Raw genomic sequence first — 15,550 nt, 5'->3', positions numbered from 1 at the left:
CACTAACCCCACCTACCACCACTATAACCAAACACTTACACTAACCCCACCTACCACCACTATAACCAAGCACTTACACTAACCCCATCTACCACCACTATAACCAAACACTTACACTAACCCCACCTACCACCACTATAACCAAACACTTACACTAACCCCACCTACCACCACTATAACCAAACACTTACACTAACCCCACCTACCACCACTATAACCAAGCACTTACACTAACCCCACCTACCACCACTATAACCATACACTTACACTAACCCCACCTACCACCACTATAACCAAGCACTTACACTAACCCCACCTACAACCATAACCCACAGATCTACATTAACCACACCTACCACCATAAATCACATATCTACACTAATCCTACATAGCAAAACTACCCATCCACACCAACCCCACCTACCAGAATAACCACCCATCCACACTAAACCCCAACTACCACCATAAACTGCCCACCCAAACTAAACCACACCTACCACCATAAGCACCCACCCACATTATCCCCACCTACCATCATAACCACCCATCCACACTAACCCCACCTAACACCATAGCCACCCACCCACACTAATCCCCACCTAACACCATAACTACCCACCCACACTAAACCCCACCTAACATCATAACCACCCATCCGCACTATCCCCACCTACCACCATAACCACCCACCCACACTAAACCCCACCTACCACCATAACCACCCACCCACACTAAACCCCACCTACCACCATAACCACCCATCCACACTATCCCCACCTACCACCATAACCACCCACCCACACTAAACCCCAACTAACTCCATAACCACCCACCCACACTAAACCCCACCTAACTCCATAACCACCCACCCACACTAAACCCCACCTACCACCATAATCACCCATCCACACTATCCCCACCTACCACCATAACCACCCATCCACACTAAACCCCACTTACCATCATAACCACCCATCCACACTAACCCAACCCACGACCATAATCCACTTACCACCATAACCACCCATCACAACCCATCCACTCTAAGCTGCATCACGTTACTGCATCACCAGGTGATTGACAAACCTGACTGCTTTTGCTGAGATGTTACAGTAAGTTTGTGTTATGATCCTTGTTGCATGTGAATGGATTTTGTTCTGTGACACTTTGTTGTTTCTCCTCAATAACCACCCCCAATTCACATGGAACAGCATTCAAAGTGTCAAGAAACCCCAGGCTTCAAGAAGTGCCACCAGCCGCTGCGTTGGAATCAGGTCTAGAGGTGATCCTGTGGCAACAAGTGGGATGTGAAGAACACCCTGTGGTTTTTATTAGTCACAAAACCTCTCCCCTATGGAGCAGTGAAGTAGAAGAGCTTCATGATTGAGAGCTGTATAACCTCTATTATTACTGACTCTGGAGCCCTTTACCATTGTCACTGACTGCACACTTTCCATCCTGAGTCAGAAGAAGGTCAGGCCACATTGCTGCCCCAGATCTGGTGTTAAATAGAATGTGGCTGGCTGTATGGCTGAACCCAAAACCTAAACATTGGTCAATCCAAACTCCCATCTTAAGTCTTAGTTTCTATAGCAACCATTTGTAAAAATCCCTGTGAAAAACAAGTCACTGGCACCTTTACAAGTCCATGATACACTTTGTATCTCATTTAAACATTCTCTATATAACTCTAATCTAATCTAATCTAATTTAATCTAATCGAATCTAATCTAATATTCTCTGTGTGCCATCTTCAGAGTTGAGATACACACAGAGTGAGGATCTAATACAGAAATCGCTCACATCCTTGTTCACACTTCGGATGTAACTACAGGCTTAAGTGCTATGCAGAAGTTCACACACGGGGTGGAGTATGAGTTTCTCAACTCAAACGAAAACATATGATGTGTTTGATTCGTCTCGATGATTCGGGAGTCGACTCACTAGTGTAGTCGACTCACTAGCGTTTACACGAGACTAGGGTTCTCTTCAAACACACTTCACACAGTGCAAAGACCTGAAAGAAATCATTGTTTAATATGAACAAACTATTTTAACTAAAGTACATGATGCAACAAATCTCTATTTTTTTTAAAAATAGAACCAAACAATACAAATTTAAAATCAGGTTGTTGATGCATCAATACACACAGAACATTGTACTGTTAATAATATCAAAACACCTCTATTAAAACAAATTAAACATAAAATTCATCAGTTTTATCTGCCTCAAATAGACAATAAAATAAAAGTGAGGAATAAAATACTCCTAAAATCTCCTGCTCTTCTAGGAAAATAATCCGGAATGTGGAATATTGGAAAATGCAATTGATACCTTCTGACCAATCACAATCCAGCATTTGGTATAAGCCTTATATGGCTCATTAGTTGTAAGTGGTGACAACTAGATCGGTAGTTTTGCTCCGCCAAAATACTGTTGTTAAATCAGATTGGGTAGGGGGCACGGTGGCTTAGTGGTTAGCACGTTCGCCTCACACCTCCAGGGTCGGGGGTTCGATTCCCGCCTCCACCTTGTGTGTGTGGAGTTTGCATGTTCTCCCCGTGCCTCGGGGGTTTCCTCCGGGTACTCCGGTTTCCTCCCCCGGTCCAAAGACATGCATGGTAGGTTGATTGGCATCTCTGGAAAATTGTCCGTAGTGTGTGATTGTGTGAGTGAATGAGAGTGTGTGTGTGTGTGTGTGCCCTGTGATGGGTTGGCACTACGTCCAGGGTGTATCCTGCCTTGATGCCCGATGACGCCTGAGATAGGCACAGGCTCCCCGTGACCCGAGGTAGTTCGGATAAGCGGTAGAAAATGAATGAATGAAAATCAGATTGGATAAGATTAGTTAGCCACGCCCCCTGAGAAGGTGTGCATATTAGACCCGCCCACTTTTTTTTACAATTACGCTGTTACAGGAATTTAGGGATTTGGTCAGTATGGCTCTGTCTGTGGTATTACACACACACTTACACACACACACACACACACACACACACGCACACACATGCACACACGCACAGCTGAAGCTCTATCCATCACACAGGGAAGGATTAATTTCTCTCCCTCCTACTGGGGTAAATCCTTCACCCATTACTCCTCACTCATATCAGAATGGAAGAGAGAGGGATGAAGGGATGAAGGGTGCAACGAAGGGAAAAACCTTCTGACACACCCTCAGACGTGTGTAGGGAATGAAGCCAAGGTGAAGAAGAAAAGACAGAGAGATGACTGGTGATTTAAGGTGAGGAGACTCTCCTCCCAGCAGGACATCACAGACTCAAACTGCTCCTTTGTGTGTGTGTGTGTGTGTGTGTGTGTGTGTGTGTGTGTGTGTTTTACATATTAAATTGTTTTTCCAGAGCGAGGTGACATATGGAAATGGTGTTCACGGATAATGGTGTCACAAGATGATGAATGAGAAGGCAAAATCGATGGTGTGTGTAATTACACTTCCTTACACTTCACTCTCTCCCACACCATGCCTACATTACCCACAATGCAACTCTAGTCTGGAAATGTAAACTTTAGAAAAGGGAAGATGGAGCAAAGTATGTTTAGTGCTCAAAAAAAGTCAAACCCAGGCTGTTTATAGCTGCTACAATGTATGTGAGAACAGGCATGAGCTTGTTAAATAATTAAAATTGTAAATTGATAAAAAAAATATGATGTCACTGGATAATAAAATAATTTTATTGTTGTGGTATTAGAGTAGTAAAACTCTGGGTTGTGTCGATACAGCAAAATAATCAACTACACAATCAGCTTTTGACTGCAGTTTCTAATTGTACTTTATTTCTTTTCTTCTGTAAAGCTGCTCCAAGACAACGTCCACTGTTAAAAGCGCTATACAAATAAAACTGAATTGAAAAAAAAACAAAGCGCTGACACCGGAGACTTCGTCCATAAGCACACGGTTCACACACATCCTTTAATTGGTATTAGAACGTATTAGAGCAGGTGTGGATCCTGACCAATCAGCTTTGAGAATCTAGCAGTTCTGTGGTATTATGAGAATTATCCCATGATTATTGTGATTAAAGTGATTTCTCTGAACGCAGTTTGACTGAGACATTATTAATGTAAAACTGATTCAATAAAAGGCTGCTACTGATCTGCTGTGGATCGAATGAGCTGAGACAGAGAGAGGGATGACTTATTCACCAAGAGGAGGAGGAGGAGGAAAGAGAGAAGAGCTGGAAATTAGCACAGATGGATTATCTGTCATACTGTAAGCTGGTGCATTAGCAGGAGGGACGGCTAACGGCTACAATGTGGTCATCGCTCATCGCGGCACACAGCGATGGATGGCAACCGTGAACATCTTTCAGATACGGTCAACATCAGTGTGTGTGTGTGTGTGTGTGTTTGTAGGGGATTGTGGGGAGTGGTGGAAGACCTGAGACTCTAAAAATGTCTCAGAGAACATAATGACTTGTAACTTGTATGATTAAAGGAAGCAGGAAAATAATATAGACGTATATCAATACATTTAAATTCAACAACTGATTCCTGATCATCTGATTCGCACCTTTTCAAGTCATAGTTTAAAATTTGCAAATAAATAAATGAACAAACTTTTATTAAATTATTTTATTATAAATTGTTAATATTATTATCATATTAAATATTATTTATAATTTTTATAACATAAAAAATAAAAACAAACAAACAAACTCATGTAGAAAACACCTGAATTGTTATACTTAAAACAAATGATAAAAAATCTACAATGTTGATGCTAGTAATTTGGGGCATTCACTAAATTCCAGGGGTTTCGTTACCACAATGTAAAGTGGGCGGGTTTACGGAGGTCTTGGAAAAACGCATACTACGAAGGACAAAACAGTCATACAAGGTAGGTTTATTTTAGAAAACAAATAAACAACCAAGGGGGCACGGTGGCTTAGTGGTTAGCACGTTCGCCTCACACCTCCAGGGTTGGGGGTTCGATTCCCACCTCCACCTTGTGTGTGTGGAGTTTGCATGTTCTCCCCGTGCCTCGGGGGTTTCCTCCGGGTACTCTGGTTTCCTCCCCCGGTCCAAAGACATGCATGGTAGGTTGATTGGCATCTCTGGAAAATTGTCCATAGTGTGTGATTGTGTGAGTGAATGAGAGTGCGTGTGTGTGTGTGTGTGTGTGCCCTGCGATGGGTTGGCACTCCGTCCAGTGTGTATCCTGCCTTGATGCCCGATGACGCCTGAGATAGACACAGGCTCCCTGTGACCCGAGGTAGTTCGGATAAGCGGTAGAAGATGAATGAGTGAATGAATAAACAACCAAAAACTATGGTTATGGTTAGGGTTAAGGTTAGATTATCAAATAGGCCACGCCTACCCGATGCCGCAAAATCTGTTACGCTGTTCTGAAATCCCTGGAAATAAGTGCCTGCCAGTAAGCTGGTGCATTAGCAGGAGGGACGGCTAACGGCTGCAACGTGGTCATCGCTCATCGGAGCACACAGCGATGGATGGCAACTGTGATCTCAAAAATACAGTCAATTTCAGATACGGTAGATTTTTTTTTATCAATTTATAAAATAGTCACATTTTTAAATATTTGTAAAATATTATTCTATTATTATAGTAGCTTTAAAGATATTCTAGTTATATATTCTAGTTTTATATATTATTGACATTTTATTGGAGGACTTTAACCTTCACAACTACAGATAAAGAAAAAAAAAATAAAATAAAATAAAATAAAAATAATAAAAGTTTCCGTACGCTGGATGTCGTCAGAGCAGGAGATGGATCTATTTATTTGAAAGCGTATATTGGGCCAAACCATAAGCTGAAGCGTGCAACTCCTTTAGATCGGGTCATCTCTACAGGAACAGCTCAACACACACACACACACACACACACACACACACACCCTCACTTTATTACTCTGTCAGTCAGGTTGAATGGAGCTCATGATTAAACCCTGATGCCATGTTGCAATAAAGCTGTCAATTATCAAGCCATAAATATAATTTGTTATTCTGGTCCACTATGATGCAGGCTAAAGTCAACCCAGTCCTAATAAAAGGCCTTTAGAGAGAGAGAGTGTGTGAGTGTGTGTGTGTGTGTGTGTGTGTGTGAGCACCATTACACCACCTCAAAAGTCTTTGTTTTTCTCTCTAATGCTCTGTATTGATCCTTTTCTCCAGCTGCTTTGGTCTAGCTCGCCATTTATAATTAAAAATAATGAAATCGCAGTTAATAATTCAAGCTGTGTGTTTTCAGTTCACAGAAAGTGTGTGTGTGTGTGTGTGTGTGTGTGTGTGTGTGTGTGTGTTGAATGCAGTACTCCAGACCCTTCTTTTTAAGTTGCCTGGCCGTACAATTCGTTTCGCTCAGGAAAGTAAGAAGTAGGTCAGAGAGGTGTAGTGGAGATGGAAGAGAGGTTGAGGAGCGAAACATCTTATACAGAAACACACACACACACACACTCACACACACACACACAGCCAAGCAGATTTGTGTGTCTCAGGGATGAGGAGATTGCAGTAACTTGTCAGATCTCTTCAGAACTTAAAGCTTTACCTCACATCTAATTTCTGCAGTAACAGCATCAGATACCGTTGATACGTAAGGAACAAAAGACTAAAAAAAGGAAACCGACGTGATCTCGCGGTCAGTTACAGACTTGTGAGACGTGTGACAATCTGTTTAAACCCTGTAAGAAAAATGTAAAAAATAATGTAAAAAATATGAATAATAATCTTTATGAATGAGTAATGGATGCTTTAAGAAAATCTATTTGACCAAAATGATGTGATTTATGATTGATGTTTTTAGAAAGTATAACCGTATTTAAGATATATACAGAGAGCTAAATAGGTGCTATGTTTGTAAAAAGTGTGTGTGTGTGTGTGTGTGTGTGTTTTGGGCAGGGGGAGTCTGGGGGTAAAAAGATTTGCTTGGCATCCATAGTGAACCCTGTGAGACCTTTTCTTCTAATCAGCAGGTGCTTTTCTAACCAATCAATGTGTTAATCAATCACTCACTCGTCATTGACATCATCAGAGCCGTTACAGCGCGGCCTTCTGGGAATTCTGAAATGCATGAGCCCGTGAGCAATGCGGAGCCTCGTGAGACACTCGCTAGAGCTCTCTTACCTTGACTGTGTTTCAGAAATGCAATTACGCGCTCCCTCGTGCTGCTGCTCACGATGTAAACGTTCGCCTGGAGACGTGTGCACCGAATGTACCTTTATTTATCCAGCGCAAGCTTTTATTCAACAAGACGTACAAAATAGAGAGATGGAGACTAACGGGAGGGAAGGGAGGGAATATGGCAAAAATTGTCAGGGAAATAATTGAAGACATTTTCAAGGTACAAAATCTGAAGGTTTTCTGTCTCTCTGGGAACAGAATATTATGTCAAGACCCAGAAAAATATGTGGGTAATGAACAAAACCTGCTAAATTCCTCAGCCTCAATATACTGAAATGAATTTAACTTCTAATTTATTTTGTTGTATTAATAAAAAAAAGGATTTGTTTGTCTTTTGCTACATCTAGTGTTAATTTCATCACCTATTTTTAATTTAGTCTTAGTCTTAGTCTTGTGCCAAATGTCCTTGTTAGTTTTAGTCATATTTAGTCATTCACATATCTTTTTTTTTCGTTAGTCAAGTTTTAGTCGACTAAAAGTCTCGTCATTTTAGTCTAGTTTTAGTCAAAAAATTTTAGTCTTTTTTTAAAATAACACATTATTGCTGAGATTATTACTGATAAACATTTCAGTAAAAAAAGTGTTTCACATGTTTCACTTGAACTTGACCGCACATCACATTTTTTACTTTATTTATACTGCTTTTAATCGTAATGCAAAGACCGGTCATCGGGACATAAGCTGTCATGTACAATAAAAGAGCTGCGCAGCGACAGGAAATATAATTTAACACAAAAAGACTAGACCAGGGGTGGACTTGCGCACAGACGAATTGTTTCTACACACACACTAAACAGCGCGAAGCCGCGAACTCGTGCTGAATATTTTAAAGGCGGAACAGCTGATGAAAAAGCAGAGACAATTGTAGACGAAAATGAAGAGAGATTTTATCTTAGTTTTTATTTTATACAAAACATTTTCGTCTCGTCTTTTTTCGTCAACAATAACACATGTTAATTTAGTCTTAGTCAGCGTTTTTGGACAGCGTTTCGCAGTCTCGTCATCGTCTCGTCTTAGTCATGAAAAAAAAGGTTGTTGACGAACATATTTCGTCTCGTCTCGTCTGACGAAATTAACAGTAGCTACATCCTACAGTTTATTCATTTCAATAATAAATATATTTAAATAAATAAAATAATCTGCCAATTTTTACGTGTTAAAGGCACAAAGCTTAAACGTTGATAAAACTGAAACACTCTCAACACTAGAAAGGAAATCTGACCAGATTCCCAGTGCAGAGCTTATTGCACTCTGACAACAAACACAAACTGAACACAACTGACCTGAGTCTGTACACAAACTAACATTAAGTGTTTTTGTCTGAACACAACCTTTGTGAGTCTGAACATAAGTGAACACAGCCTGAATGAGCCTGAACATGTCCAGCATGAGTCTGAACACAACCTACATGAGTCTGAACACAGACAGTGTGAGTCTGAACACAACCTACATGAGTCTGAACACAGACAGTGTGAGTCTGAATATAACCTAGATTAATCTGAACACAAACTACAGGAGTCTGAACACAGACAGTGTGAGTCTGAACACAGACAGTGTGAGTCTGAACACAAGACAGTGTGAGTCTGAACACAACCTGCATGAGTCTGAACACAGACAGTGTGAGTCTGAACACAAGACAGTGTGAGTCTGAACACAACCTGCATGAGTCTGAACACAGACAGTGTGAGTCTGAACACAGACAGTGTGAGTCTGAACACAGACAGTGTGAGTCTGAACACAGCCTGCAGGAGTCTGAACACAGACAGTGTGAGTCAGAACACAACCTGCATGAGTCTGAACACAGACAGTGTGAGTCTGAACACAACCTGCATGAGTCTGAACACAGACAGTGTGAGACTGAACACAATCTACATTAATCTGAACACAACCTACAGGAGTCTGAACACAGACAGTGTGAGTCTGAACACAGAAAGTGTGAGTCTGAACACAAGACAGTGTGAGTCTGAACACAACCTGCATGAGTCTGAACACAGACAGTATGAGTCTGAACACAGACAGTGTGAGTCTGAACACAGCCTGCAGGAGTCTGAACACAGACAGTGTGAGTCTGAACACAACCTGCATGAGTCTGAACACAGACAGTGTGGGTATGAACACAGCCTGCAGGAGTCTGAACACAGACAGTGTGAGTCTGAACACAGACAGTGTGAGTCTGAACACAGACAGTGTGAGTCTGAAAACAACCTGCATGAATCTGAACACAGACAGTGTGAGTCTGAATGCAACCTGCATGAGTCTGAACACAGACAGTGTGAGTCTGAACACAGCCTGCAGGAGTCTGAACACAGACAGTGTGAGTCTGAACACAGACAGTGTGAGTCTGAAAACAACCTGCATGAATCTGAACACAGACAATGTGAGTCTGAACGCAACCTGCATGAGTCTGAACACAGACAGTGTGAGTCTGAACACAGACACAAGTCTGAACACAACCTAAAGGAGTCTGAACACAGACAGTGTGAGTCTGAACACAACCTGCATGAGTCTGAACACAGACAGTGTGAGTCTGAACACAGACAGTGTGAGTCTGAACACAACCTACAGGAGTCTGAACACAACCTGCAGGAGTCTGAACACAGACAGTGTGAGTCTGGACACAACCTGCATGAGCCTGAACACGGCCTGAGCAAGTCTGGACACAATCTACAGTACATGAGTCTGAACACAGACAGTGTGAGTCTGAACACAACCTGCATGAGTCTGAACACAGACAGTGTGAGTCTGGACACAACCTGCATGAGCCTGAACACAGCCTGAGCAAGTCTGGACACAATCTACATGACTCTGAACACAGTCCTGATTGTTTGTATTAAGAATGAGTGTAGAAGCTGAACTCTGCAGTCCCCAGTACACTTAATGAATTTTCCAAACTGGATAGTTCACTCTAATTGCCCTTTAAAGTGCTAAACTCTTAAGTGCACCACAGGGGGGACGAGTGATATGGGTCTCGTTCCATTAATCTACACACATCTTCATCAGCTTTCCTCCGGATCATTTGCCTGCCGAGGCACAGATTCAATGCTGCCCTTACATGACCATTAATCCTGAGCCAGTCGATATGGAGTGATGTAATAACTGAAGATGGGGAGAAATTTCCTGCCCTGTCTCCTCCTCCTCCTCCTCCATCATTATGTAGTCTTCGGTGTCCATTCCTGTTTTGTTTATCAGGTTGTTTTTCGACCTCGTGAAAGTTTCAGTCAGATGTCAAAATGGATTCTGTTCTCTTTTCTGCTGTCGTGTTCGAGTAAAGTCTGTCAAATCTGTTCAAACTGCTATCAAATACAATCCACAGCAACTGCAACAAAATGTCAAGAAATAATAACAACAAAGTTCGGTTCATATTCCCACTTAAACCACATCCTTCTTAAAGGTGTTATAGTCAATTTACTTCCTGGTAGTATCCTGGAAGTCATGACCTGGCATTCACTAAATTCCAGGGGTTTCGTTACCACGACGTAAAGTGGGCGTGTTTCTGGAGGTCTTGGAAAAACGCCCACTTTCAAAAAAAGAGCATACTTACAATGGATAATGAAGGACAAAACAGTCACACAGGTAGATTTTATATTTTATATCTATTATGTTTTATTATCTTACAGTTAAGATATTTTCGAAAACAAATAAACAACCAAACACTACGGTTAGGGTTAGGGTTAGATTATCAAATAGGCCACGCCTACCTGATGACGCAATATCTGTTACGCTGTTCTGAAATCCCTGGAAATAAGTGCATCCCGTCATGACCTGACTTCTACTTGGGTTTGGATGGAAACCTTTCAGACATTTTACATTTTTTTATACGAGGAGAGATTTCTGAACATGGGCATGAATGTGTTAGATCAAGGGGTAATTAATTAATCAAATAATTAATTAATAAAAGATCAAAACCACCTACATAATTGTTACAGACCTAAACAAGTTCAGTCTCACCTAATGCACCTTTACTTGCAGGTAAAGCCGTAACTTTACGTTCTTTAGTATATCGTCGCTGTCGGGCAGAAACCTTGTATGTCCAAATTTGGTCAATTTTGTATTTTTTCACATATCGATGCTATTGGTCAGTCCCCACGTGGGTCTGTTATTTTTACAAGTTATTAACCAATCTAAAGTCTTGAAAATAGCTTGAGAGAAAATCTCATAACTCCATTGGACACTTCAACTGTCCACCTCTTCCTCACTCCGTGGGAGAGCTTCACGGCATATTTCTCCTCAAGAAGAGTCGCAACGAATCAACACGTCTTCTGAGGTAAATGTCTTCAAAACACTGGGCTCAAAGAAAAAAAAATCTTGACCCCCGCTAGTTCTGGTGCTCGTCTGAGGACGGGAATTTAGCGCAAGACAATCCACTGCAACGCGGACTAAACCCTGTGTACTGCAGATAAGGTACGGCGTTTTTTTAATTTCCTGAAAAATAATGGTTTTGGAGATACGAGGATTCCGCCTGACAGTGATGATATGAATACGTGTAATGGTTGCTGTAAAGTACATAAGGAACAATGCACTCTGAGATATGTTTTTATAAGGACACTAATAAAACACTAATAACTCATCACCATGTGGTTGATTATTTTCCGGAAAAAGAAAAATGCAAGTGTTTTATTTCTTGCGTATTCTACACTTAAGGTCAGAATTCAAAACTAACAAAGTCTAAAAACATCAACAGAATACTAACACAATCGTCATGGACGTCGTTTGCGTTGGTGTTATCGTCTTGTGTGTTTGTCAGCCTGCTCTCGTGTTTGGACCTTTAATAAGAACCGACTCTGGACACGGATTCGCCCACTTTCATGTTGCCTCATCTGTTTCACAGACAAGTGTCAGCCGAGATCTACATATAATTAGAAAGTAATCTTCTTTATTTACCAGGCCAGGTGTCAAAACAGTGAATTTCACACATCCAGGCTGAAGGATCACATGGTGTCAGTTTTAGCAGGTTGCAAGCTCCTCAAGGCACCAAATGCTTATAATTAGTGCTTTATGAGAGAGATGATATTTTGCTGTTCCCATAAACCAGAAATCCGTCTGGTAGCGGCGCTAGTAGTGCGCGAACCTGCACTGATGTCACCGTAGAGCAGAGCTCTGAGAGAAGCAACATGGAATCAGATCTGATAATATTTACATGTATCAATACCAAAACATTTAGCTCTGGTCCTGATATTTGGCTTCAGAGATGGGGGACTCGAGTCATATGACTTGACTCGAGTCAGACTTAAGTCGTAAATTTGAGACCTGAGACTTGCTTGACAAATATTAAAAAAAGACTCGACTTGACTTTGACTTGACATTCATGACTGGAGACTTGACACAGACTTGAGTTAAATGACTCAGAGATGGGGGACTCGAGTCATATGACTTGACTCGAGTCAGACTTAAGTCACAAATTTGAGACCTGAGACTTGCTTGACAAATATTAAAAAAAGACTCGACTTGACTTTGACTTGACATTCATGACTGGAGACTTGACACAGACTTGAGTTAAATGACTCAGAGATGGGGGACTCGAGTCATATGACTTGACTCGAGTCAGACTTAAGTCGCAAATTTGAGACTTGAGACTTGCTTGACAAATATTAAAAAGACTCGACTTGACTTTGACTTGACATTCATGACTGGAGACTTGACACGGACTTGAGTTAAATGACTCAGAGATGGGGGACTCGAGTCATATGACTTGACTCAAGTCAGACATAAGTCACAAATTTGAGACTTGAGACTTGCTTGACAAATATTAAAAAAGACTCGACTTGACTTTGACTTGACATTCATGACTTGAGACTTACTTGTGACTTACTCCCACCTCTGTTTGGCTTAGATTGAGTTTTGGATCGTTTACATATCTGGTATGAGTTTAGGACTGGTGCTGATGTTTGGTTTAGCTCGGGTATAAGATTATCTAGAATTCTGGTCCAGATTTTGAAAGTAGGCTTAGATACAGAAGCACGAATAAAATATGCAGCATCATGATAAGAAAAGCATACAGTAAGTATTGTATAATAAACACCACCTGAGATTTGGAATAGTATGTTCCACTCCCTCTTTTAAACCCACCCAATTTCTGTACATCTTTCCTGCAGCCCAGTAAAACTAATCAATCCAAGGCCATGTAAAACATCAGGAAAAGATTTAGACTCTTTCTTACAACATTCACAAACTTCCCCTTCTACAGTATATGTACAAATCCTGCATTGCACATGAATAATGGATATTAAATCTTAATAAAATTATTAAGACATAATAAAGACCTAAACCTGATTAAACCTACCAGGTTCAATAACACAGGACTGAACACAATGACAATGAGGCTTACACAGGCCTTTACTCCAACCAGGAAAAGCAGATTATATCCAATCCAGATACTTACAATCCTCAACCCTTTTTTATCGACTTAATACACACTATCTAAGGTCATAACATGCACGCATTATTATTGATCATAACAACTTCAATAATGGCTAATATGGCATTTATGGAACATATTGGGATATGTTTGGGCAGCCTACATTGGGATATGTTTGGGCAGCCAACACTGGGGGGTTATCTTTTAGGAACCTGCTTGCTTCAGACTCTTGCTTTAATATATAAAAATGAGACTAAGTGAATCTGATGCAGACCACTCAAGGGTTTGGAGATGTACCAGGTACCTTAAGACAAAGTTGTAACTCAAGGCCAGATCTGTACCTCAAAGTAAAACTATGATTTGGCCATGCTGTATCTCAGGGTCACTTTGCACCTCAAGATCAACTTTGTACCTTAAGGTAGGGTTATAACTCAGCATCAGATTTTACCTTAAGATGAGGTTGTACCACACGGTAAGATTTGTACCACAGGATACATATAGATAGAGACTGAGATATAGATATATACGTCAGGGACAAGTACATATTGGGTTAAAGATTGAACCTCAGTGTAGATTGTACCCTAAACTGAGATTTTACTGTATCTGTGACAGATTTGAACCTTCAGATCAGTTTGTACCTTTGGGTCAGATGTGGGCCTCAGGTTCAAATTTATTCCTTGTGCTGTATCTTTTCCATCTTTGTCCTTTAGGGTCAGATAGTGTGTTTAGGTGCCGTATTTGTAATTTAGGGTTACTGATGTAACTCAGGTTTTAGTTGCATCTTTGTGTCAGATTTGTAATTCAGGGTCAGGTTATAGCTCTGAAGTTGGGTAAGACTGTACCTTTAAATGAGGTTGTACCATAGAACAGCACTGTACCTCTGGTCTAGAGTTTGTAGCACAGTTGGACTTTTTGACCCACTGATACTATCAAAACATTTTTTTTTTACTTCTATTCCGAAAGCATACAGGATAAAAATATGTAAAACCTTACCTGCCATGGACCTTGATGTCAGAGATAGCATAGAAGTATCTGGACAGGTTGCCCTCATCCACCATTGTTGCCCCAGTAGCAGGTCGAAGGAGCCGGATGCGCAGGTCTGTGAGGGTAAAGAAGTCTCGCAGGTTCTTCGTGGTGTCCAGTTGACCATATAATGATGCCATGTTGTGGAGACGTGGTCCAGCAAACAGGGCAAAGCGGTCTTTGATTTCGAAGCGCACAGTCTTGTCATACTTCCAGACATAACCACGTGAATAGTCCTCTGTGCAGATGATGTCCAGTAGCGTAAACTGGGTCAGGTCCTGCACCGTCTTTGGTTCCATTGTGAAGGCGTCCAAGCAGTCAGTGGCATAGAACTGGTATGGCTGCCATGTCTTCCCATAATCCAGTGACTTCTCAAGCACCATCTGCTCAGGACGGCCTGACTCAAACGTGATGACGATGTCATCTGTCAGCTCAATGGTCTTGTTCCAGGATAGTGTGATGTTCACTGCCAAAGGTTTAGGGTATTTTCTCCAAGAACTGGACTGCCAGAAGGTGGAGGGGTTGCGACCCTCGAAGTCAAACATGAGTTCTGGAGGGTGGGCGAGTTCCTCTGTGGTTGCATCACACTCATTGTTGCACATGTATGGGTTTTCCTGGAACAACAATAAAAAAAAAAAAAAAAAACAATATTAGTGGCTGTCCAGTCCTTACATTATATATATATATATATATATATATATATATATATATATATATATATATATATATATATACCTTCAGCATGGTACCTAACCCCCACTGTCTCCATGTTTAAGGGAAGGCCTTGACCAATGGGACAGCCCTTGCTAACTACTTTTACAGAACAAGAAGGTCAAACTGGGAGCAATAACTGTAGCATTTGTTTCGTATTTTATGAGCTTTGACTGAAGTGTGCGTAAATAGAGCAAATCGACTGTGCAGCAGATGGTTAAAAGCTCCCACAGGTCTGGTAAGGTTGTGGTGTAGCTACACGGGTAATTCATACTCTCTGAATTGTGCCTGAGCCAT

General features: G+C 41.2%; 1 protein-coding gene across 6 annotated transcripts in view; it reads right to left on the bottom strand.

Moving 5' to 3' along the window:
- The window catches only part of ntng1a (netrin g1a), a 148,776-nt gene that overhangs the window by 59,331 nt on the left and 73,895 nt on the right, over positions 1-15,550 (bottom strand). For all 6 annotated transcript variants that reach the window (XM_060869518.1, XM_060869519.1, XM_060869520.1 and 3 more), the window contains exon 3: positions 14,513-15,156. In XM_060869518.1, the coding sequence (XP_060725501.1) occupies positions 14,513-15,156 (644 nt within the window). The remainder of the gene's footprint in view (positions 1-14,512; positions 15,157-15,550) is intronic.

This window comes from Tachysurus vachellii, chromosome 5 (genome assembly GCF_030014155.1).
Source record: "Tachysurus vachellii isolate PV-2020 chromosome 5, HZAU_Pvac_v1, whole genome shotgun sequence".
Taxonomy (NCBI): domain Eukaryota; kingdom Metazoa; phylum Chordata; class Actinopteri; order Siluriformes; family Bagridae; genus Tachysurus; species Tachysurus vachellii.
This window is presented reverse-complemented; position numbering and strand designations above follow the sequence as displayed.